At 35.7% G+C, this 24,699-nt stretch overlaps 1 protein-coding gene across 2 annotated transcripts in view; it reads right to left on the minus strand.

Moving 5' to 3' along the window:
- Positions 1 to 297: 297 nt before the first annotated feature.
- Positions 298 to 24,699, minus strand: part of LOC150080892 (NAD-dependent protein deacylase sirtuin-5, mitochondrial-like) — a 146,651-nt gene continuing 122,249 nt past the window's right edge. Inside the window, exons 8-9 of one of the 2 annotated variants that reach the window (XM_090381285.1) lie at positions 13,069 to 13,184; positions 298 to 740 (exon numbers count right to left, since the gene is read on the minus strand). In XM_090381285.1, the coding sequence (XP_090237411.1) occupies positions 686 to 740; positions 13,069 to 13,184 (171 nt within the window). In that variant the 3' untranslated portion in view covers positions 298 to 685. The remainder of the gene's footprint in view (positions 741 to 13,068; positions 13,185 to 24,699) is intronic. The other variant, XM_090381284.1, reaches the window with a different exon arrangement.

Below are 24,699 nucleotides of genomic sequence, written 5' to 3' on the forward strand. Positions count from 1 at the left end.
CTCAGATCTCCATGTCAGGGATCTCTGAAGGAAAACAGTCTCTTGACTAGATCACCAAGAGTTTTACCACTAACACACAGGTTGGCAGAATTTGACAAATTTGAACTAATTACAAAACTTGCAGTAAATATGTTCTATCAGAGTATAAACTAATATCTGGGGTTTTGAAAAATACATCAAATTTTTGACTGATTATTTGAATGTCTTAGTAACCAAATTATTCATTAGTTTTTATTATTTTTTTATTAATATTGGTGTAATGTATAATAACACAAATTTCTAATCACCCAAGAAATATTTTATTTCTATTTTAGCTTACACATAAATTGCAAGGTGATTCTCTATTAAAGTTGATACAAAGCAGCAAGTTGAGACAGCACATCATGTTAGTGCATTTACTACTCAAGTCACTCAAGGCTGGTGTATGTATATTTCTTGCTAAAAAATGATTGTAAACTTTTTGACATCGTTTGGTCCATAATTCATAGCCTTTTTTTTTTTTTTTTTTTCTCTTATGCCAGATGTGCACAACTGTACTATTCTGCATTCAAGACACAAACATAACCGACTTTTTTTTTTTTTTGTTGGTTATTGAACGTTTTTCCCAGTTAGTTACCCTGATTAGTACTAATAGGCACCTCTGATGGACAGGATATATTCACAAGCTACACTATCTACCTAAAGTTTATGGAGCCAATGCTTTAGGCAATGTACTTCCACAAGGGCCTTCAAAATGGAACCTATAATGAGATTTTTATTAGTTCACTATGAAATATGTTCAGGAAATTAATAAGATATATTTTCTTATTTACCAAAAAACTTCTAATAATATTATTTTTATATATACACAGACTTCTATGCCATTTTTCAAGTAATTTAACCTGAGCATAGTAAAAAGTAAAGTGCAGCCATTATCAACCCACTGCAGGATGGAAGCCTCCTCAACAATTCATGCTGAGGGAAATGGACCATAATCTGCCACGCTGGTCCAGTGCGGGTTGGCAGATCGACCGTATTCAGCAGTCAGGGGCTTGAACCCCGGTCTACTCAAAGAGCGTGTGCTACTGCACTCCCGCTCCTGACCACTCGGCTACGGAATTCTGGATTCCTAATTTTTCAGTCACATAAAGTAACTATGAAAACCATGGCATACTCCTTTCCCACTATGTGCTCAGTAAACAGACATGTGCAACTGGTTGTATACTGACAAGGTTTCCCATTATACAGGTGCTCACTCAGCAGTGTAACATCAGCTTATTCTAAAACTGGCTACTTAGCAAATTTACTCTACTGCATCTCAATAAACTTGTGAACAGCCCATGTCAGTGTAATGAAAAAGTGATGTGTCTATTTTTTACCAAAACAGAAGATACCCTAGCATTTTCAACATTTTTTTCTATGTGAGGTTGTTATTCAAAAATTTCTAAACAGTAAGATTCTCACCCTCAATCAGAACTTTTTACTTATGAAATTTAGGCATGCTTTTGCTATTAGAGCTGGCTTTGCCTCTACTCATGTTAAGGACATAGTTTCACCACAGATTTCTGCAGCCCACAGCACTTGATGACAATGACAAACTGAAGTGATAAATTTTTACTAACAGCATAAGAGGATAATTAGCATTTAAACTTTTATCTATGTGGCATATTCTCCTTCAGCTGTTATTAAAAATTTGCAAGCAGTAAGTGATCTTTTTATTTCAATTGGAGTTGTTTTATATGAAGAATTCAGGCTAGTTCTTTTTCCACACATTTTACTTCTGAGTTTCATGCCCAATTTTTGAACACCACACTGTGACTGTCAAACAACTACACCAAAGTGACTACACTTAAGTGATGATGATTTTTTTTTTTAGCTACATATCAGGAAACCTAACTTTACTCTCACTGGTAAAAATCTGACAGATTAGTTTTTTGTTACTGTTAAAGTACAATAGGCTGCAAAAATTTACCACGAAACATAGCATTGCTAAGGGAAAGCCAGCTCTGATAGCAAGAATGAAATATACCTGACTTTAACATGTAAAACAGCTCCAATTGATGGGGGGGGGGGAACCTAGTTGGCAGAATGGCTAAATGTCAGGTATCAGGGACCCACTTGATATTATATTTCATTCATAATAGACATATTTTTATTTATAACAGCAAGATATGGGTGTACCTTCCTCTCCACCAACCCCTTGTATAAAAGTTGGGAACTGTGATTCACTTACATAACTAATTGTAATTGAGGTATCAAGCAAGTTCCCGATACCCGAAATTCTGTCGAATGCAAAATTAAAAGCTATATATCTTATGCCATTTTGATAACATATTCAGTGGTGTTCAGAAGCCGATGTAACTAACTACCGAGTAGAAATTCAATAGCTGATTGAAGATATAAAGAAATGCCCTGATGCAAACATGGTTAGTTTTCTTAGTACACAGTTTACAGGAGTTGCATAAAATTAACATTGTATGCTGTAACGGCAAACAAGAGTAAGCCAAATGAGTGGTGGGGGGGTAATGTAGCAGACAAGCTGATTGGCAGAACAGACTAAAATATCATAGGTTTTAAGTGACTGATCGACATAATGATTCAGATCAATCAGCACTTAACAGTTTGCTGATAGGGTTCCAGTACTTATGGATCTAGTTTTTTTTACAGGCTTTCTTTACCTTTGCTACCCCCCTCCCCCATACCTAATGGAAAGTTGGAAACCTTAGAACCTGCACCGGGACAGAAGACAACCAAGCATACCAACAATATAACACTCCTTTAAAATTAAAATTTCTATGGTCCCTAGTCTTGAGAAAGTGTATAGGTATAAAATGCTTTCTCTGAGAAAGATGATCATTAACATATATGTGAACATGGTATCTAAATACAATTATACAGAGAATAATTAAACAAGCAAAAATGCAAGTTAAGGATCTCTGCATTAAGAAAACAAACTTGTAATTTGTAATAATTATTACAAATGCACTTCCTCAATCAGATCACCTCGCAGATGCCTAGTGTCCAACCACTGCAATTTGCAGAACTTAAGCCTCTCTTGGTAAGAGGACTCCTCCGTTCCCCTCACCAATCTTGTTGCCCTTCTCTGTACACACTCAAGCAAATCTACATCCTAAAATGAGGCTTCCAGACCTGTACTCAAGGCGTGGCCTGACCATTGCCTTATACAAAGGGACAATCACCTCCTTTTCCCTGCTAGCAAAATTCCTATATATCATTGACAAAACCCCATGACCTGACCTGGCAGCCTGTCTGCATTGCTCAGAAAACTTCATACCTGACTGCACAATTACTCTCAGGTCTTTTTCATTTTCTATCACCTGAAGTGTAGTACCACACAGTTGGTACGTTTCTCTGGGGTTACTTCTACCCATATGCAGTACTTTGCATTTGTCAAGGTTAAACTTCAGTTGCCACTTCTTAGCCCATCTGCCCAAATTAGCTAGATCCTGTTGCAGTAGCACACTGCCATTAACAACCCTGCCAACCTTTGTATCATCTGCAAACTTCGACACTAAGCCTGATATACCTTCAACAACAGAGGACCCAACACCGAACCCTGTGGGACTCCACTAATAACATTAGTCCACGAAGAGCAGCACCCATTTATTACCACTCTGTCTTCTCCCACTCAACCATCCTTTTATCCCTTGTAGCAACTTACCCTTAATACCATTCTGCTCCAATTTGTACGATAGTCTTCCATGCACAATAGTGTCAAAAGCTTTCCTGAAATCCAAATATATGATATCAAAATTAATTTTTGCATCCAGTTCCTTTGTAACCACATCATAATATCCTATCAAATTTGTAAGACAAGACTTTCTCTTAACAAACCCATGCTGTGTCTGAATTATTACTGCAGTCTTGTCTAGATGATCCTGCAATGCATCTTTAACCAGTGACTCCATTATTTTACCCGGAACAGAAGTTAAACTAACTGGTCTGTAATTACTCGTGTCACCCTTCGAAACCCCCTTTGTGAATTGGGGATACATTTGCACATCTCCTGTCCGTGGGGACCTCCCCTGTGTCCAAGGATGCTCTCATAATTATGGCTAAGGGTTTGCTCTGTTGCTTTGCCGCCTCCTTTAATATAACTGGATAGATCTCATCCACCCCAGGTGCCTTATGTTTAACTTCATAATTTCTCCTCCACTTTGCTCTCAGTTATTACAAAATCATTAAGTACCCTGCTACAATTTGATAACCTTCTGCCATTTTCATGCAAAATACTCATTCAGTTTGTTTGCTATCTGAGCAGGATCATCAACAGTCGAACCAACGATATCAAGTGGACCAATCAGATTCATCCCCTTCCTTTTAGAGTTTATATAAGTAAAGAAATTCTTGCTATTTTTCTTAGCATCCTTTGCCAAAGATTTCTCGTAATCTGCCTAACCTCCTGAAAAATCGTGTTGATTACTGACAACTGTACGGCACATCCTGCCATAATGGACGTGAATCGGGTTAAGTTTGGCAGAAATACTTCTGCCAAACTTAACCCGATTCACGTCCGTTATGTGAAGTGTGAAGTTGTTGCTTTTACCACGAAACATAAAGTCAAAACTCCAGCCAATGGACCAAGGCATTATTAAAAATTTTAAATTTTATTATCAAAAGAGAATAATATTGAAGATTGTAAAAGTGTTACAAGAAAATAGAAACTTGGAGGTTACAATTAACCTTAGAGATTGTATCTTTGAACTGGCAAAGTTTGGACAAATGATGTCATTGAATACACTATTGAAAATTGTTTTTCGAAAGCGAGATTTGCATTGAATATAGAAGTCAAATGACAACCAGACGAACAAGAGGAACTGCCCCTTTCACAATTGAAAAACTTTTGGACCTTATTAGAATCGTCTGGAAACATAGAAAATGAAATAACACTGGATGGTTACGTTTATGTAGGTCAAGATCTGGTTACAACAGAACATCCAAATGAAGATTAAATATTGCTAAATCGTGTTAGACGTGACCATGTTCATGAAGAAAATCAAGTTCTGAAGATGTATCAGAACAACCCGTAGAAAAGCCAACTCGCGAAGAAATGATTCACTCTTTTAAAACGTTTTGTCTGGGTCTAGTTTTGTGAGAATGTTCCTGACAATGTTTTTAATGCTCTGAATAAATCTGAGGTTTTCTTTGAGAATCAGACATTTTTTAATTGTACTGTGCAAATGAAAATTACTAATTTTTTTAAAAATTTGTGATACTTACCGGCAAAAATTGTATAAACGTAATTTAAATAAGTTATGTTTTGAAATAAAATACATTAAAAATAAATGTACATTCGTTTTCATTTACTAATTAGATAATTTCCAATAAAAAAAGATATTCTCTGTATAACGAAATTTATCTACAACTAATTTTTTCGCTGGATTTATCGAATTCATTATAGGGAAGTTTGACTGTATATTCTTAAATGTGTATTAATCCCCAATTACCAACTAAGCCAATACCTGCAGTAATGTTACCCTCAGGACATAATTAAACTCTGATAAGAAGACTGTAAAGATAATCCCTTAAACTCTTGTCCACCAAACCATGAGATTAAGCAATGAGATTAAGCAGGACCACAGTATATACAGTCTGACCTCTCTTCGATGAACTTCCACACAGTGAATTTTTTTGATTTCCCCTTACTCATTACATTGAAAATAGTTTCTGTATAATGAAGAAAATTCATATCCTGGGCCTTCAGGCAATACAGCTGATGATGTAGAAAGCAGGAATTAAGAGCTAAAGAACTAATTAAGAATTAATCCATTAGATTTTAAGAGCTAAAACATTCCACAATTTAGTAGTGCCTGTATACAACCACTGCCACCTTAAAAACAAAGTGGTGGTCATTGTATAGATTTTATGGGCAAGCATCCACTGTACTGTCAAGCTGTTCATTGGCAAAGATTAAGGCATATTCCCGACGCGGACATTGGCTCGGGTCAACCTGTTTTATACTGTAAGCACCCTATTAGAGCATTAGTAAAGAGTGATTTTCCTTTATCCTGGAAATTCATCTGTTGTTTGGCACAAATAAGTAATCCTACTGAAGTTTATCTCTAATATGCTGGTGCAGAAAACAGTCATCCAGAAAAGGACGATTGTGTCAGTGACCAATCCACAAGTTCCAGTCAATGTTCAGAAAGTTAAAATCTTCCATTATAAGATATTCTCATTTATTCATGCACTATATTTGTTTGTATAATTGTTCATTATACTCATCACAATCATTTGGCCTACAACATACTCCTACTCTGGTAAAATTTTTATTTTCCCAGTGCTTATGTCATACCAAACTGAATCAATATTGCATTGGCTATCCATTCTAACCAGGGTCACTTAGACTCTAAGTGCTTCTTAACCAAGAGCAAACATTGCTCCCTCCTCTCTTGTCTCTGTACACATTTTACTTCCCATATTGCGGAGATGGGGGAAACCTCTGGTGCTGTTTGGCACTAAATGCACTCTGTAAACCCCATATTCAAATTCTACACCTTTATATCTAAGTAGGCGCCTCCGTAGCCAGGTGGGCAGGAGCAGCAGTGCATAGCACACACTTCTTGATCAGACCGGGGTTCGAGCCCATGACCACCAAATACGGAGGATGCGGAAAGGTCAGGAAATGACCACCGCATATCCCCGGAGCAATATGGCCTTAGTTGCTAATGCTCCTAAAAACCAAATAACAACAACATCTAAGTGGCACTATGTTTCTTTTTTTTTGCCAATAATGTCTGCATTTGGTAATTCAATTTACGATAAATTTTATTCAAATTCATCAAATTTATTTTATTTTTTTTATGAAAACACCAAGCACGAGAAGTATTAGAACCTCTAGTACTTAGTACTGTGCATGGGTTGGAGGTTGAGAAGATGAAAGATGATATTTACTGACATTAGACTTGAACTTCTATAGATTATAATTTTCAGGAAATGCATATGAAGGAAGGTTGTTCAAGAAAACATAACTTGAATGAATAATTGACAAAAAAGAAAAGTTAGTTCTGTGAGTTTGAACTTGGACATTAAAAGGATGTTGAGTGGTTGCAGCACATGTTTGGACTGCTTTGGAAGAGGGAGAACAGGAATTATAGAAGACAATTCAGAAGAACAGCACCCATGGAAGTATCTGTAGAAAAGGCATGCAGCAGAAACAGAACGTCTATGAGACAGAGATTGGAGAGACTCTTTTAGAGATGAGTCATTTAATTAGCCTAACTGCCCTCTTCTGAATGGAATCTAGAAGCCTGAGAGAGGTTTTGGGACACCGCCCCAGATGTGGGAACAATATTCCATGGTAGGGCAGATTTGCAGTTTGTACAGAGTGAACAACTGTTTGGAAGAAAAGTAATGGCAAGAGCAAAAGAGAAAACCCAGTTTTTTAGATGCAGAGGAAGCAATATTTGTAATGTGCTTGTGCCAAGAGAGATTAGAAGTCAGAGTAATCCCAAAAGAGATATCATCTTGCCTAGATTTTGGCGTGTCACCAAAGATAAGCATAGAAGTAGAAGAATCCTTTTTGCAAGAAATAAGGCAGGACTGAGTTTTAGAAGGATTGAAATCAATAAGTTGTTATTGCCCCACTAGAGAATTATCTTGAGATAGGCATTTAAGGAATTCGTAGGGGATATTTGAGAAGTTAAAGCTGTTTAAGCAGAGCAAGGTTTCTCAAACTGGAAGGTAGAAGGCAATGTCATCAGCAAAACTATAGTTAGGATTTCAGTTCAATGGAAGAAGGTCATTAATAAACAAGAGGAAAAGAATGGGAGAAAAACTGAACCTTGGAGAACACCAGCATTAGTGTAAAAGTTAGAAGACAGAGAGCCATCGACCATCACCTGCAGTGAGTGGTCAGAGAGAAAATTGGATACCAGTTACACACAAAAAAAAAAAAAAAAAAAAAAAAAAAACAGTTGGCAAAACATAAGATGGAAGCTTATTTAGAAGACCATTATGCCAAACACGATCAAAAGCCTTTGAAAAGTCAAGAGCAACTGCTTGAATTTCACCAAACTTTTCCAGTGAATCTGTCCATAAATGAGTAAAATAAGTCAGATATCATCATTGGATTTACAGTGACAAAATCCATACTGCCGATCACTGATCAGATTGTTTGTTTGGGGATTTATTAGGCACATTGGCATCTGTGGCCATAGTCCACCACCACTCAGTGCTCAGATAGGTTTTTAGATAGCTTATAATTTGTATTTTTTTATCTACTTTTTTTTTTTCTTTTTCCAGTGCAGAAAAAGCCTGTGATTTTCCTTGGCTATATAGCAAATACTATAAGATCGACATACTTTGAATATTAGTTGTATAAATGCAAGAAATACAGTATTAACTTAGTGTAATAAGAGCTGTTATGTGCTAAATATCTCCTATATTCTTTTAATTATTATTTAATTATACAGGGATTACCTTTATTTCTTTATAGGCAGGCTTCTTATTCTGTTCTCCTAGTCCATAACGTGAAATAGATAAATTATAAAAAATTGATAAACTTCACCTTAACGTGTTCCATACCATCAGCACGAACACAAATTAATAGTCCAGGATCACCATCAAGGCCCCAATCCCAGCAACCGCGATGCAACTATCGGTATAGGAAAACATGTCAAAATTTCAAATAGTATAAAAAAACAATTAACAAATACGTGAAGACATTTCCTTCCTCCTTAAGTTGGATGAGAACTTTTTGATCGTATTTGGTTTTTTTTTCAGGAGCATTAGCAACTAAGGCCATATTGCTCTGGAGATATGCGGTGGTCATTCCCTGACCTTTCCGCATCCTCCGTATTTGGTGGTCACGGGCTCGAACCCCAGTCGAATCAAGAAGCCTGTGCTATGCACTGCTGCTCCTGCCCACCTGGCTACGGAGGCATCCTTTTCGATCATATGTGTTCACAGGATGGAAAGAAACTAAAAAATGCGCCACTGAATCTGCATTTAAAAGAAATTTAATCCTCATCATGCATGTGTTTATAGGACCAATTGTTCGATATTAAAAAAGGTCTATAAATGTTGATAAAATTTTTGCATAATTTTATTTCGAGCATTTCTGCGATAAGCAGTTTACTGTAATTATGTTGAATATTATTTTTGCTTCATTAAAGAGAAACGCGTGACCTTCATTTAGAGTGTGAAATGCTAATTCCGAAGTGTTTGCTCTCGAACTGAAGCCTTGTGTTGTTTAACGTGAAATTCCAACACCTCCGCGTAGAACCTATGTAAGACTAATCACATTCTTTGCAAGAAATGCTATAAACCAAACCATGTATTTGTTGCAAAGAAGAATTAGTTAAACATTTTCTTAATAATGTATGCAATTTATTTATAGGTTTAGCTATTATTTTCACATCTACACCTTTACACAAGTCATTCAGTTTATTATACCAATATTCTATATATATGGAACTGTAAAAAAATGATAAAATGCTTTTTTGTCTATATTTGTTTTCTTGTAGTCATTTTTTTTTATCTTTTCTTGGGCAATCAGTTTAATTTTATGAATACAGGTGATCTCAGCCTCTAATCCATTCTGTATGGTGGAATATTTAAAAGCATTTAAAAACTGGTTTAAGATGACCGATTTTTTATAAGTGTATGGGTGATAGCTCTTGTAATGTAATAACATACCCATGTTTGTAGGCTTTCTATAAATACTAAAATTTAACCTTTTTGTAATGTGAAATTAAGAAAATTAATGGATCGTGTATCGTCCTTCTCTATTTCCAAAGTGGAATTCAGTCTGGTATGATTGTTATTTAATACTTGTAAAACAGAATTTATAGTGATCTGATTGGTTATAATAAGCACATCATCTAGATATCTACCGTAATATGAGATTTCTGGTATAAAAGGATTCAAGTAAATATTGTCTATTTTATCTAGGTATAGTACTGCAATGAGTCCACTAATGCTAAGGCCTATAGGTAAACCAAAAATCTGTCTGTATATTTTATCTTAGGAACTCGTATGATACGTGTACAAAGATGCTACATCTAGAGAATATAGTGTGGTTATTCTTAATTTTGTGGTCTTTCAATCTCTTATAAAGAGAGTCGTAATTTTTAATGCTATATTTAAAAATCTCTCCAAACAGTTTTATCATAAAATAAACGAATGTGGACAAAGACAAGAAGGCCGAGTTCTTGTAAGAAACTATTAGGCGAATCGGGTTGCCTGGTTTATGTAATTTAATTTGGCCAAAAAAGAGTAGGAACATATATAGGTCCGAGCTTTAATTTATTTAAGTTGTGATATCGTAATATGGTAGTTTTTTCTATATAGAATTATGTTTGTTTGTTATTTAGTTTTTAGGAGCCTTAGCAACTAAGGCCATATTGCTCCGGGGATATGCGGTGGTCATTCCCTGACCTTCCCGCATCCTCCGTATTTGGTGGTCATGGGCTCAAACCCTGGTCTAATCAAGAAGCGTGTGCTACGCACTGCTGCTCCTGCCCACCTGGCTATTGAGGCACCCTAATTGCATTAAGGTTTTATTATATTTATTTACTAAATTGTAAAAAACTGACTGAAGAATCAAACTCTTGGTATGTTGTTATATCTGATATGATGGTACATAATTTTTCAATGTAATCCTTTTTGTTAAGTATAACCACTGTCCCCCCCTTTATGAGCTTTTTGTATGATAATATCTTTATTTTCTCTCAATTTACGTAATGCATCCGATTCATTTTTATTCAATCTCAGGATATTCGTGACATTAGTGTGGTTTATAATTCGATTAACTTGTTGAATAAAAATATTTCTTTGAGGCAAGTAAAGGGGGGGACAGTTCTTAAATTGGGGATCTTAAATTGTTATGTGATTGGTCACATTACATCTGGGAAGGGGTGTAGTAGTAGTCTGCAAGTTTTGAAGTGATTGTAATTTGTTCAAATGTCTATCCTTATAGAAAGCCTACAAACATGGGTATGTTATTACATTACAAGAGCAATCACCCATACGCTTATAAAAAATCGGTCATGTTAAACCAGTTTTTAAATTTAAAATGTTTTAAAATTTTTAATATCAAAAAATTTTAAAATGCTTTTAAATATTCCGCCATACAGAGTGCATTACAGGCTGAGATAAACAAACTAACTAAGAGATTCCTTAATAGAGGCTATCCAATCACCTCTATTAATAAAATTAAATTGATTGCCCAAGAAAAGATAAAAAAAACAACTACCAGAAAACAAATATAGACAAAAAGCATTTTATTACAGTTCCACATATATAGAATAATGGTATAATAAACTGAATGACTTGTGTAAAGGCGCCGATTTGAAAATAATAGCTAAACCTATAAATAAATTGTATACATTATTAAGAAAACGTTTAACTAATTCTTCCCTACAACAAATACATGATTTGGTTTATAGCATTTCTTGCAAAGAATGCGATTCATCTTATGTAGGTTCTATGCGGGGGTGTTGGAATTTTACATTAAACAACACAAGGCTTCAGTTTGAGCGTCGAGAGAAAACACTTCAGAATTAGCATTTCATGCTGTAAATGAAGGTCATGCATTTCTCTTTAATGAAGCAAAAATAATTAATATTCAACATAATTAAAGTAAACTGCTTATTGCAGAAATGCTTGAAATAAAATTATGCAAAAATTCTATCAACATTCGTAGATCTTTTTTAATATTGGACGACTGGTCCTACGAACACATGTGCAATGAGGATTAAATTTCTTTTAAATGCAGGCGCAGCGGCGTCTTTTAGTTTCTTTCCATCCTGTGAACACATATGATCGAAAAGTTCTCGTCCAACTTAAGGAGGAAGAAAATGTCTTCACGTATTTGTTAATTGTTTTTTTTATACTATTTGAAATTTTGACTCAATGTTTTCCTATGTCGATAGTTGCGTCGCGGTTGATGGTTTTGGGGTCGGGTTGGTGCGTCAATGGTTAATAGTCGATCTCAGACTATTAATTTGCATTCGTGCTGACTGTATGGAACACATTAAGATGAAGTTTATCAATTTTTTATAATTTATCTATTTCACATGATGGACTAGTAGAGTACGATAAGAAGCCTGTCTATAAAGAAATCAAGGTAATCCCTGTATAATTAACTAATATATTATTAACATAATAATAATACTGTCATTAATGAAATTTATTGATCATATAGAACCAGTAGAAAATCACAAATTTTGGGCCCCACAGTGTTCTTTAATAGTGATCCAAACCAAATGTTTGGGTCCTCTAACCCTTTACCACCTCCCAATGTCAGACCCATACCAGCAAGGACATCAGACAATGCTGAATATAACAAAAAGATGAAAAAAGCATGCAGATGCAATGATGAAGAGCTAAACACTGAGTCATAAAGAACAGCCTATCTACCTTCAAAGGTTCAAGTTAAATGAAATAAACTTGAACCACACAATTAATAATTCTTAGAATTTAGTCTCCATCATCCCTTTTCTAAAGCCAAAAATTAAGAGGAAGGAGAGTTATTATACATGATTATTCCTTCGTGGGATCCTTAAAAAAAAAAAAAAATAAAAAAAAAATGGGAGTGCTACAGCAGCCATTAAAAAATGTATTGACCGTTATACATTAAGAAATGTATAACAGGAGTTTACTGTATCATATTTCAGTGTTCATATAAAGTTAAGTCAAATGAAGTATGTAACTGGTATACCAAATGTAAATATTGTTCTAAATCCTAGTCATATGATCATGTTAACTGGTTTCACACGTCTGTCATGTTAAATTGGGACTTGACATTTCAGAGGTAAAAAAAAAAAAAAAAACTTATATACCATGCATAAAAATTGCTGCTGAATGTAACGTGAAGTGGAATACTTTTCAGAAGCAATTACATAAATGTGATGTAAGAGTATTTTTAATTTAGACATTTGTTGATTTACACTTCATTTAATTTATATATTAAATTTACATATTTCCAAAATTTCAACCACCTTCAAACAACAGAACAAAAGAAATCCTTCCAAATAGATCTAATTTTCTACCTTATTAACGTAATGAAGAACACACTACTCAAAGTAATCTTAAAAACACTGATTTATTCAACTGTGTACTTACCCAAAGTTTTCAGTACCAGATGTTGACTCAATATTAAATTCTGCAACAGGAACTCCTCTTGCTGCTACCTCTGGAGCAAACATAGCTGCAGGATATACCACAGATGATGTGCCAATCTAAAAAGTCACGAACGGTTTGAAATTACTAAAAAATTTAAGTTAAATTGTGATAAAATAAAATTCCATTTTTCTACTCATATGGAAATATAACTTTTGAGGATAATTTTGATAAAAATCAAGAGATGATTTCTAATTTGAACCTCTATTTGAAACTTTGATTTTAAGCTTTTAACCTCAATTTTGCTTTCTTATTTTCTTATATAGGTATTTTGTTTAACATTTCACAAACAAAAAATATTGGCATTTTGTTTTGCTAATCAACACTTAAATTTCAAAAAACATTTTCAAGATGAATGGAAAATGAAATATCATTTATTACAGATTTCAGATAATTTCCTTCAACTATGGGAAAGGCAAACAAAGAAATAAATATCAGATCATGAAAACTATGAATAAAAAAAAGATTATTCTAAGATATTTAAGACAATCTCAAAAATCTAGATTTCCAACACTAGATTTTTGTCTTTGAAAGACTAGTTTTATAATCTCAAATCACAAAATTTTAATGACTACAAATTAAAAACTGTTCCCCCCCCCCTCAAGATCAATTGCCTTTAATGAAGCAGCAATGCAAACATCATGGAAGGTTGATGTCCGCATTGTTGTTGCATCTGGATGCAACCTTCCAAAATTGTCCATTTCAGGAAGTATGCCATTTTAATGATTGTAGATTGGATTTCTGAAGGGAGGGGACTTTGATACCTGTGCTATGTTTTGAAGAGTTAATAAACAGTTCTAATATTCACCTATTCACCACACCACCTACAACTGCCTCTGGAAAATGGGCATTTTCATCTTTAAGAATCCAGACAAAAAGAACAAAAGAGACTGAATAACCAAAACCTCATTAACACTGTAACAGCACCACCCATTTCTAATTTAGCACAATACAAAATGCACCTATTAAGTTTGCTCCATTTGCATAAGCAAAAAATATTAAACAGACTGCAATAAATATTGAAGAAAATAGGCACTGTAGTGCCTATTTTCTTCAGTATTTACTAGTCAATCCACATGTAATAACTTGGATTCTGAAGGTGCAAACAAGTACTCCTGACATCGTCTGTTCAAGTTGATCTAGCAGAAAACCTTTTTATTAAGCACACATACTTTGGAATGAAGTGGTTTTATTTTTGGTAAGTTTAGCACATTTTAATTAGTGTGTAATTCTATATCATAAATTGTAGCATAAGATATTTTCAAAAGTGTATTATAACTAGTAATTCATCAACCGTGCAATACCACCACTTTGCTTATTGGAGGCTTGAATTGGTGGAACCCATGTTTAGTCACTAGAGCTAAGTTCCTAGTGACTAAACATGGGTTTAGTCATGGGGAAGAGATGGGGAAGGGTTCACCATCTCTTCCATCATGCAGTATGACTGATGACTTTTGAGGTTATGATGGACATCATAGCGAGATCCAGTCTTCCTTGCATTTCGAGAGTACAGCTCTAAAATGGTGTTTGCAGGCTGGTCGCTGGTTAGTACACCGGACCGAATTTATTGGTAACTCTTTAGGAGGCTTCCAGATCAGCTAGTGTATAATCTTGTACCCTCTACTCTGTCAGATGGTGCCTCCATAGCCAGGTGGGCAGGAGCAGCACACGCTACTTGATTAGACCGGGGTTCAAGCCCGTGACCACCAAATATGGAGGATGCGGAAAGGTCAAGGAATGACCACTGCATATCCTTGGAGCAATATGGCCTTAGTTGCTAATGCTCCTAAAAACCAAATAACAAACAAACAAACTCTGTCAGATAGTGACTGGAGGGAGTCAGAGTAGTGTGTATGTGGGAGGGGGGGGACATCGTTGAGGCCAAGTTATGTCAAGGATCTGGGTATATTCTTACCATGTGTATGCCATATCCAAAAATTTCATTACTTCACACAGTATGTACCCCACCCGCTCCCACTTTTTCTAACTATCGAATACACCATGAATTGTCAAACTAATAGAGTAAGCTTATCTGCAAAAAGATCTAAAACTCCCAAACACTTTCTAGTTCATTTCACAAATATACATGGTCTCAATTCTAATCTCAATGATGTCCATTTCCACTTGCAGTCTGCCAAACCCCCATGTACTTTTTCTGACAGAATCTCAGTTAATTCAACTACTGTTCATCTCAATTGCCAAAATTATTCACTGTATGATTCCTTTCGCCTCAAAGGTGGTGCTTGTGCATATGTCTGTTTCGATATATTCCCTGTGAGAGACTTGGTAATTTGGAATCTCCTCTTTTTGATCTTCTCTGGCTTAAAATCTCTCTACCTCGTTCTTTCAAATTCATCTGTTGTCTCTACCATTCTCCCAACTCCACTAATCACTTGGAGCTCTATGACTTCCTCTCTTTGCAATTTGATTTTCTCCAGTCCAACTTTCCTAACAGTGAGGTAATTTTCCTTGGTGATTTTAATGTTCACAACTCCGTTTTCTAGTCACACCAACCCAGCTGGTCGAAAAGTCAAATACTGAGGCTTTTGCAATTACTAATGACCTTGCACAGATTGTTCATTTACCTACAAGAATACCGGACATACAGCCAACAAAGCTTGATCTTTTTCTCACAAACAACCCTTCTAAGTACAAAGTGAGTGGTCCTTTAGGCACCTCAGATCAGAACTTTGTGATTGTCTCTTCTCCAATGGAGCCTTTATCTCACGGCTATTCCCAACCTTGTGTTGTTTGGCATTACAAGAATGCAAAATGGGATGACATGCAAGATTTGTTTTCCTTGGTCGGATTACTGTTTCAAAACTTTTGATGTCAACGTTTGCTCAGATCGTGTCAGTGAAATTATTCTTATAGGAATGGAATCCTTTATCCCACACTCCACTTTAAAATCTCATCCTTTATCTAAACCTTGGTTTTCCAATAAATGTGCTAAGGCTGTTCAAGAGATGAATGTTGCATATAGCAATTTGCTTGTTTCCAATTCTTCAGTTTCATTTTCTGCCTACAGCAAAGCTCGCAACAATTGTAAAGCAGTTATTAATCAGTCGAAACTAGAAAACCTTCTTCTTACCCTAATGGTAGCCAAGTATTCTAGTCTCTTGCCAAAGCTATTGGCTGCAACTTTTGCCCATCACTGCTCCCAGCTCTGTCCAAACCCGATGGTTCTATTGTCACTTCAGCCAAGGATAAAGCTGACCTGCTAGCATCCCATTTTCCTTCCAACTCATGTATTTATAATTATGGTAAAACACCTCCCACCTTGCTCCATTCAATGCCTCCTGTGGTGTTCCGTCAAAAGGATTTTAACGAATCTTGATGCTAAGAAAGTTCCAGGCTCTGATGGTATTTCTCCACTTGTTCTCAAAACCTGTGCTCCTGAATTTACTCCTATTCATTGCCGACTTTTTTCACTTTCTTATTCCAAAGGTGTTTTTCCTTCTGCTTGGAAATTTGCTCATATCCAGCCAGTTCCTAAAAATGGTGACAAATCCCTCCCATCCAATTATCGTCTCATTGCAATTACTTTGACTCTTTCTAAAATAATAGAGAAATCAATTAACTGCCAACTCTTAAACCTCCTGGAAACCTTCCGTCTGATCAACGATTGCCAGTATGGATTCCGCCAGTGTTGATCCACTGGTGATATTCTGGCTTATGTTACCCATATATGGTTAATATCAATGGAAAAGTTCAGTGAAAAGTTCAGTTGATCATGTTTGGCATAAAGGTCTTCTAAACAAGCTTCCATCTTATGGTTTACCAACTGTTTTATGTAATTGTTTATCCAGTTTTCTCTATGATTGCTCACTGAGGGTGATGGCTCTCTGTCTTCTAACTTTTCTACCAATGCTGGTGTCTCCCAAGGTTCAGTTCTTTCCCCCACTCTTTTCCTCTTGTATATTAATGACCTTCTTCCATTGACTGTAAATCCTATTCATAATTTTGCCAATGATAGCACACTGCATTCCATTTTCCATTTTGGGAAGTTGAATCTGCTCACGAGTTTGCTCAATCAGCTTCAACTTCTCGAATATCTGCTACCAATTCATTAAATGCCAATCTTCAGGTAATTCTCCAGTGGTACAAAGGCAACTTAGTTGATTTCAATCCTTCTAAAACTCAGTCTTGTCTTATATCTCGCAAAAAGGATTCTTCTGCTTCTATTTGATGACACTCCAATTTCTAGGCAAAATGATATATATCTCTTTTGGGGATTACCCTGTCTTCTAATCTCTCTTCGCACAAGCACATTACAAATATTGCTTCCTCTGCATCTAAAAAACTTGGTTTTTTCTTTCGCTCTCAGCGTTACTTTTCTTCCAAACATCTATTTGCTCTACACAAAGCGCAAATCCGCCCTACCATCGAATATTGTTGCCACATCTGGGGTGGTGCCTCCAAAACCTCTCTCAGGCTTCTAGATTCCGTTCAGAAGAGGGCAATTAGCTTAATTAATGACTCATCTCTAACAGAGTCTCTCCACTTGCTGGCCCATAGACATACTGTTTCTACTGTATGCCTTTTCTACAGATAGTTCCATGGGTGCTGTTCTTCTGAATTGGCTTCTATAATTCAGCTTACTCTTCCAAAGCAGTCCGAACATGTGCTTCAACCACTCAATCCTTTTACTGTCCAAGTTCAAACTCACAGAAGCAACTTTTCTTCTTTGTCATTTATTCATTCAACTTCTGTTTTCTGGAACAACCTTCCTTCATACGTATTTACATGAAAATTATAGTCCACAGATGTTCAAGTCTAATGTAAACAAATATCTTCTTTCATCTTCTCAACCTCCAACCCAAGCCCAGTACTATAGGTTCTATTACCTCTCGTGTTTGGAGTTTTCATAAAAAAAAAAAAAAAAATATATATATATTTTAATAATGGTTAATACAAGAGCAAATTTGAAAGCTACACAACACAGGACTGCATTGACAGGAAAAGCTACAGACATTTCCCCATGAATAATGAGTTCATTGCTCATAAATTCTCCATATCTGGACACATTTCTTGTGTCCTGGTATGGAGACTGCAAAAAAAAAAAAAAAAAAGACATCAAGCTTCTTAAAGGGTCTGAAAGCAGGTAATGTGCCTCTAAGGATCAGCTAAAGGGCAGCTATATGAGGAAAGACTGAAAATGTGGGCTGCAGAGCTTGGAAACTGGACATCTGACTGAAATGTATAAGGCTCTGAAAGGTGAAAGTAAAATGAAGGAAGATGAAATTTTCACCATTATGATTCCAGAATGAGGGGCCATAAATTAAAATTACAGAGGGGAAAGGTTCTTCCTGCAATCCAGAGGTTACTGGACTACAGGAAGTTTTCTTTTGGCCAGCAAGTTGTTAATAATTGGAATAAGTTGCCTCCAAGGGTGGATAACAGCTTGGGAAAATTCAAAGCTGAGCTGGATAGATACCTATGTGAGAAGAGAGTCAAATAGGTGGTTTATTTAAATATATATATTATGTTTGGCCAGTGAAGCAACAGCCCACATCAGTACACTGGCATCACTTGATGCCAGTGTACTGATGTGGGATTTATTTAAAGATGTAACTACCATCGGGTAAAGGGAAGGGTTTTTAATTTCATAAAGGTGACTACAATGGTTTCAGACAATTTTTAAATTCTATATAGTGGAACAAACTGATGATGTTACCAACAGTAAATGCTAAATGGGAAGCATTCATGGAATTAATCTTGGAAGCTACTAGGCTTTTCATACCAACTAAGAAATACTCTTCAAGGTTTAGGCCTAAATGGATGTCAATTGAACTAATGAGACTAGTGGCAGAGAGGAAAAATGCATGGGATGCATATAAATTATCAGGCAACACAGAAGCTTATGACAGATATAAGCTAGTCTAATCAAGTCACAAAGGAGGTTAGGCAAGAGAAGCCAGATTACGAGAAATCTTTGGCAAATGGTGCAAAGAAAAACAGCAAAGACTTCTTTACTTATGTAAACTCTAGAACAGTGGTTTGCAAGAGTTTTTTTCTGGTGGCTGCACAATTCCTCACAAAATGTAATAAATCTAGTACGTTTATTAAAATGCTGGTACTCTGGATGAACGTTCATGTCTCATACCGTAATTTTAATAAACGTACTAGATTTATTATGTCTTGTTAGGAATTGTGATATTTTATTGTATAAAAATTAATTTTTTTAAATGTTGAAATTTTATATATAAAAAATTTTGATATTTATGAAAATTGTCTGGTGGCCGCACATTTATGAATTATTTAGATATTTATGAGATATTTATTAAGATATGAGATTTGAGATTTATTAAGATATTTATGAAAATTGTCTTGGTGGCTGCATTTGGCCACCGCAGCCGCACTCGAGAACCAGTGCTCTAGAAAAAAGGGGATGAATTAGATTGGTCCACCTGATATCAGTGGTTCGACTGTTGATGATCCTGCTCAAGTAGCTGACAAACTGAACGAGTACAGGTAACTCTTGTTTAATACGGCAGTTAGGTTCCTATAAAATCTTGTGTAGTGTGAAACTGTGTTATATGGGACTAAGAACCAGTACATAAAAGGGGTGGGGGGGTTACATTCCAACAGCTAACAAAATTACATAATTTTTTATAACTATCGGAAACTTAGTTTTTATTAAAAACTGATAATGCACTGATAATATAAGTTCATTACCTGACATATATGTATAACAATCTGTAATTTTTTAAATTTTCTTTTAGTTCATTCAATTTTCTTCCTCTTCATTGCTGCTAAGTACAATCAAATGAGGTTTTCTTTCTTGAAGATCTTCACCTTCTGCGGCATCTAGATTTCATATATCTTCTGCTCTCTTTACAAAATCAGTAACCTGGGTTTGCTTTCTTTTGCTTGATAGACCCTTGTAAATTTCATGGTATGGAGTTAAGGATGTTTGAAGCTCCCTTTTGAACTTTGTGCTCCTTTCAGTTGAAAGATGTGCATTCAAAAAACAAGATTCTAATTGCTCAGCTAAGTTTATGCATTCCCATATGCTTTTTAGTGTAAAATTTGAAACTTAAGAATTTTCATCTGCACTATCAACCTCTGAATTGATTTGGTTTACCTCCGATGCCATTTCCACCAAATCCACTTCACTAGCCTCTTTTTCTTGAACATCTTCAGTAGTCATTATCATCAAAACCTTCCCGTCCTACCGACTTGGCAAGTTCTACTATCACACCGATTCTGTTGTCTGCCGGTTCGACCATATTCCCTGAATAAATTGACTCTGGCCATACATTTTTCCACATGTATTTAATGTTGACGGTTTTACTTTAAGCAACAAAGCTATGATTCCAATACAGTCCACAATCGAAAAATGTCTCCATGCCTCTATCACTTCACAATAGATTCGGAATCAGTTTTTTCCAAAATCCATCGCAATGAATTTTAATGCCTTGATCTAGCTGAGTTAAATAAGTTGTATTAGGTGGTAGGAAATTTACTTCAACGTTTGGATGGCCTGGTGCATTACCCAATAGTAATAAATCTTTGAAATCTAGATTTTAATGCTTTAAATAGTTTCCACAGCTGACACAAAACAATTTCAAAACCATTCTCTAAATAAATTGGCTGTTACCCAAGCATTTTTGTATGCTTTCTAATATAACGCGTTTTTATTTACACCTTTCATTGCATGAGGATTAGAGGATCTGTAAACTACCATAAGTTTTATCATGTAACCTCCTGATGCGTTACTGCACATAATGTTACGTGATTTTTTGATTCTTTAAAACCTGGTGCAGTTCTCAATTTTTTTGAAATAAATTGAAAATAAACATTCTGTTGGGCATGTTTTTCCACTAAAGACCTGTATCATCGGCATTGAAAACTAGATGTGGCATGTATCTGTGCTCTGCAATAATTTTTTGAAATTGCTCTGCATACTTTTTGGCAGCTTCATTATAAATCTGAATCAGCCAATGCACCTTTCCCTTGAATTCTTATGTAACGAGAAGTGGTTTTTAAATTGCTCAAACCGAACTTTACTGGCAACAAACTCTGGGTTAACGGAAGATTCTCCATTTTATTTTACATGGTTATAAATTATTTTTATAAATATAAACATGGTTATAAATATAATTTGTTTAATTACATGCCATCTAAATGGGATCCATTTTTTACTGCTATTGTCAATCCAAATACTGAGTGCTTTTTCCATTTTCAAAATTATTGCTGCTTGGGAACAAACTGTCATATTTACAGAAATGAAAGATTCTGCCACAACAGCAGTTCTAATTTTATGTTTCATTTTTTTTTTAATGGTCTGGATTGTTCATTTAAATTTAAACTTTTTGTAACGTATGATACCTTTTCTCCCTTTTTAAGACAATCCAAAATTTGTATCTCTAGAGATATGAAGTTTCTTTTGAGTAGTGCTTTTTTACTTTCCTTAGGCATAATTTAGGGTTGGAATTTAATTCACAACAGAGAAATTATTCTAATACAGTTCTTAAGAACAAAGTTTAGTAAAACATACCCTGAAAAATTTATAAACGATCAAATAAAAACCAAAATAACCTTACAAAAACCTTAAAAGTCACAATTTTTTTGATTTCAAACAAGCACTAGTTCAATAGCACAGAATCTAAGGCCCCGAGTGCCAAGCGATTTTCTTGAGCGATAAATAAAGTGATTTTCTGAGTGATTGCATTCCGTTTTATTTCCAGTGTCTTTCTTATTCTCAGTTCTTTTGAAGTGGTTCTGTACTTAACAGATTTTGAGTAAGAATCCAGAAAGGAAAATCACCTTTCTTTTCTTAGCGTATTAATCAATTCTTTCACTAACAAACTAACCTCTCCAGGTGCTTGGTCACTAGGTGGCACTAGTGGCACTAGTCTCCCCGTGGTGGGGCCGGAAACCTGAAAGGAAAAAATAATTCTTTCGGGGCAAAAATGAAGAACTCTTTATTACATACAAAACGCATGCGCCGTACACAATACCCCTCATGGGTACAAGCCATCTATTCTACAAACCAGGTTTCACCTGGATCGTTGGATAAAACTGAACACAATTGGCAGCAAGACGATCCAAACGCATCTACTGCCAAGAGACAAAGAAAGATGTGACCCAGACCATCTCTTCAGACTGCAGCATATGGGAGAGAGAAGGAAGTTCAGAAATATAAAACCGAACATAAGGTCACATACCAAGAAACCAAAAAGCAGATACCACTACTTCCAGCAGTGAGATCATATGCAGCAGCACCGGCAACTACAGTGCAGAAAACAAAGGTAACTGCAACACAGACTGATATCTCAGTCCCGCCTAACATCTCAATAGAAGACTGGGCGCATAACCTCCTTTTACAAACAAAACCAAAAGTTGATCAGGCAATTAATACACCCATTATAATCTCACCAGATGCTGAAGATCCAACACCAAGAAACAGTACAAATCCCACCAAACAAGAGAAAAATACTGACAATATGGAAATCGATGAAAAAGCGCAAGAAGATGAACCAGTCCTGGAACTTTATGCAACTGATGACATGGACAGTGGGGGCCGACCAAGCTTCCCTAAAAAAAAAAAGAAAAAATCAAAACAGATCGATTCAAACAGGCAGCCAATCGTAAGTCATCTGAATCAGTTTCTAAACCCAAATAACGTGTACACTTCTTCAGTGGAATTGTCGTGGCATTCGAAGTAACCTAAACGATATCAAAGATCTTATTTCCGTCTATGCTCCTGCAAGTGTCTGTTTACAAGAAACAAACCTAACTCCGAAAATAAGTATTTCAATCAAGTACTACAATATATATAGGCAAGATCTTAAGACGACAACAGCTCGTGGAGGAATTGCCATTTTGGTTGACTCTAATATTCCATCCAAGCGTATTCAGCTGCAAACACCCCTTGAAGCAGTCGTAACTGGAATAACATTGACCATAGTTTCCTCTTTACCTTTCACCTAATCATACGTATTCACTGCAAGATTTAGATGACTTAATTGAACAATTACCATCTTCATTCTGTTTGATGGGAGACCTAAATGGGCATCACATCATTTGGGGATCACTTCATACAGACAAAAGAGGACAAATGATCAAAAAACTTCTAGACAGCAGGAACTTAACACTCTTAAACACAGTGTACCCACATCCATATCCCAACAGGGACTACCTTCACAATTGATCTCACCATCTGTTCCCCAGCTCTCTTTCCTCTTCATGACTGGTCTGTTTCTGATGATCCCTACAACAGTGATCATTATTCAGTTGTTGTTGTTGTTTGGTTTTTAGGAGCATTAGCAACTAAGGCCATATTGCTCTGGGGATGTGCGGTGGTCATTCTCTAACCTTTCCGCATCCTCCATATTTGGTGGTTACGGGCTCGAACCCCGGTCTTATCCGGTTGTGTGCCACCTACAAGCAAATGACATACCACAATGTATAAGAGGCACAAAATGAAAATTTTGCAAAGCAAACTGAGAAAAATACCAATGTACTGCTTCTTTAGATAAGAAAACTATAAGATATTCTGATATCAATAGTGCTGTTACTTACGTCACAAATAAAATAATCTCTGCAGCAAATATTGCAATACCAAAGACAGCTAACCAGTTCCACAACCACTACAAGCAGTGGTGGAATGAAGAATGCTTGGAAGAAAAAAAAAGAAAAAAATAAGGCTTGGAATCAATTCAGAAAGTTCCCCACCACCACCAATCTCATAATATATAAGAAAGCCAGAGCAAAAGCATGTTATATACCCCGGAAATCTCAAAGAGTCCTGATATCTTTTGCAAGCAAAACTAATAGAAATACAGACACCAGAATTATCTGGAATAAAATTAGACAAATACCAGGCAAACATTCAACTGTCCCTAAACTGATCATAAGATGGAAAGGTCATGACATAACTGAACCAGAAAAAATTGTAAATCTACTAGGAGAAACAGTTCAGGAATTGTCAGCAACAACATCATACAGACCAATCTTTCAAATATATAATGCTCAAATTGAAAAATGCAAAATTAATTTCCATGCAGCTCATGAGATTTCATACAACCAACCCTTTACTATAAATGAATTGCATAAAGCCTTAGCCAAATCTAAGCAAAGTGCAGCAGGTCCGGATGGAATCCACTATCAAATGATTAAACATCTCACTAAAAATTCTTTATGCATGCTCGCTCTTGCTATATAATAGGATATACCTTGAGAATACATATCCAGACTCTTGGTGACATTCGTTTGTACTGGCCTTTCCAAAACCTGGGAAGGACCATTTAAACCCATATAATTATCACCCCATTGCCCTCACTAGCTGCTTAGGTAAAACTTTAGAAAAAAATGGTGAATAATCGGTTAACATAGTTTCTTAACTTCATAACCTCCTTAGTCCTAGCCAATACGGTTTTCGGAAAAACAGATCAACAATAGACATAATTGAAATTATGTCTATTGTTGCAGGCATTCAATACTACCTGGAGATATGGTATCCTTCATGAATTGCACAAATCAGGACTTCGAGGCCATCTACCGAAGTTCCTTCAGAACTTCATGTCTAAAAGAACTTTTCAAGTCCACTACCATCATATTCTGTCT

The sequence above is a fragment of the Mastigoproctus giganteus genome, chromosome 9, assembly GCF_048544385.1.
Source record: "Mastigoproctus giganteus isolate SK-2022 chromosome 9, ASM4854438v1, whole genome shotgun sequence".
NCBI classification, from domain to species: Eukaryota; Metazoa; Arthropoda; class Arachnida; order Uropygi; family Thelyphonidae; genus Mastigoproctus; species Mastigoproctus giganteus.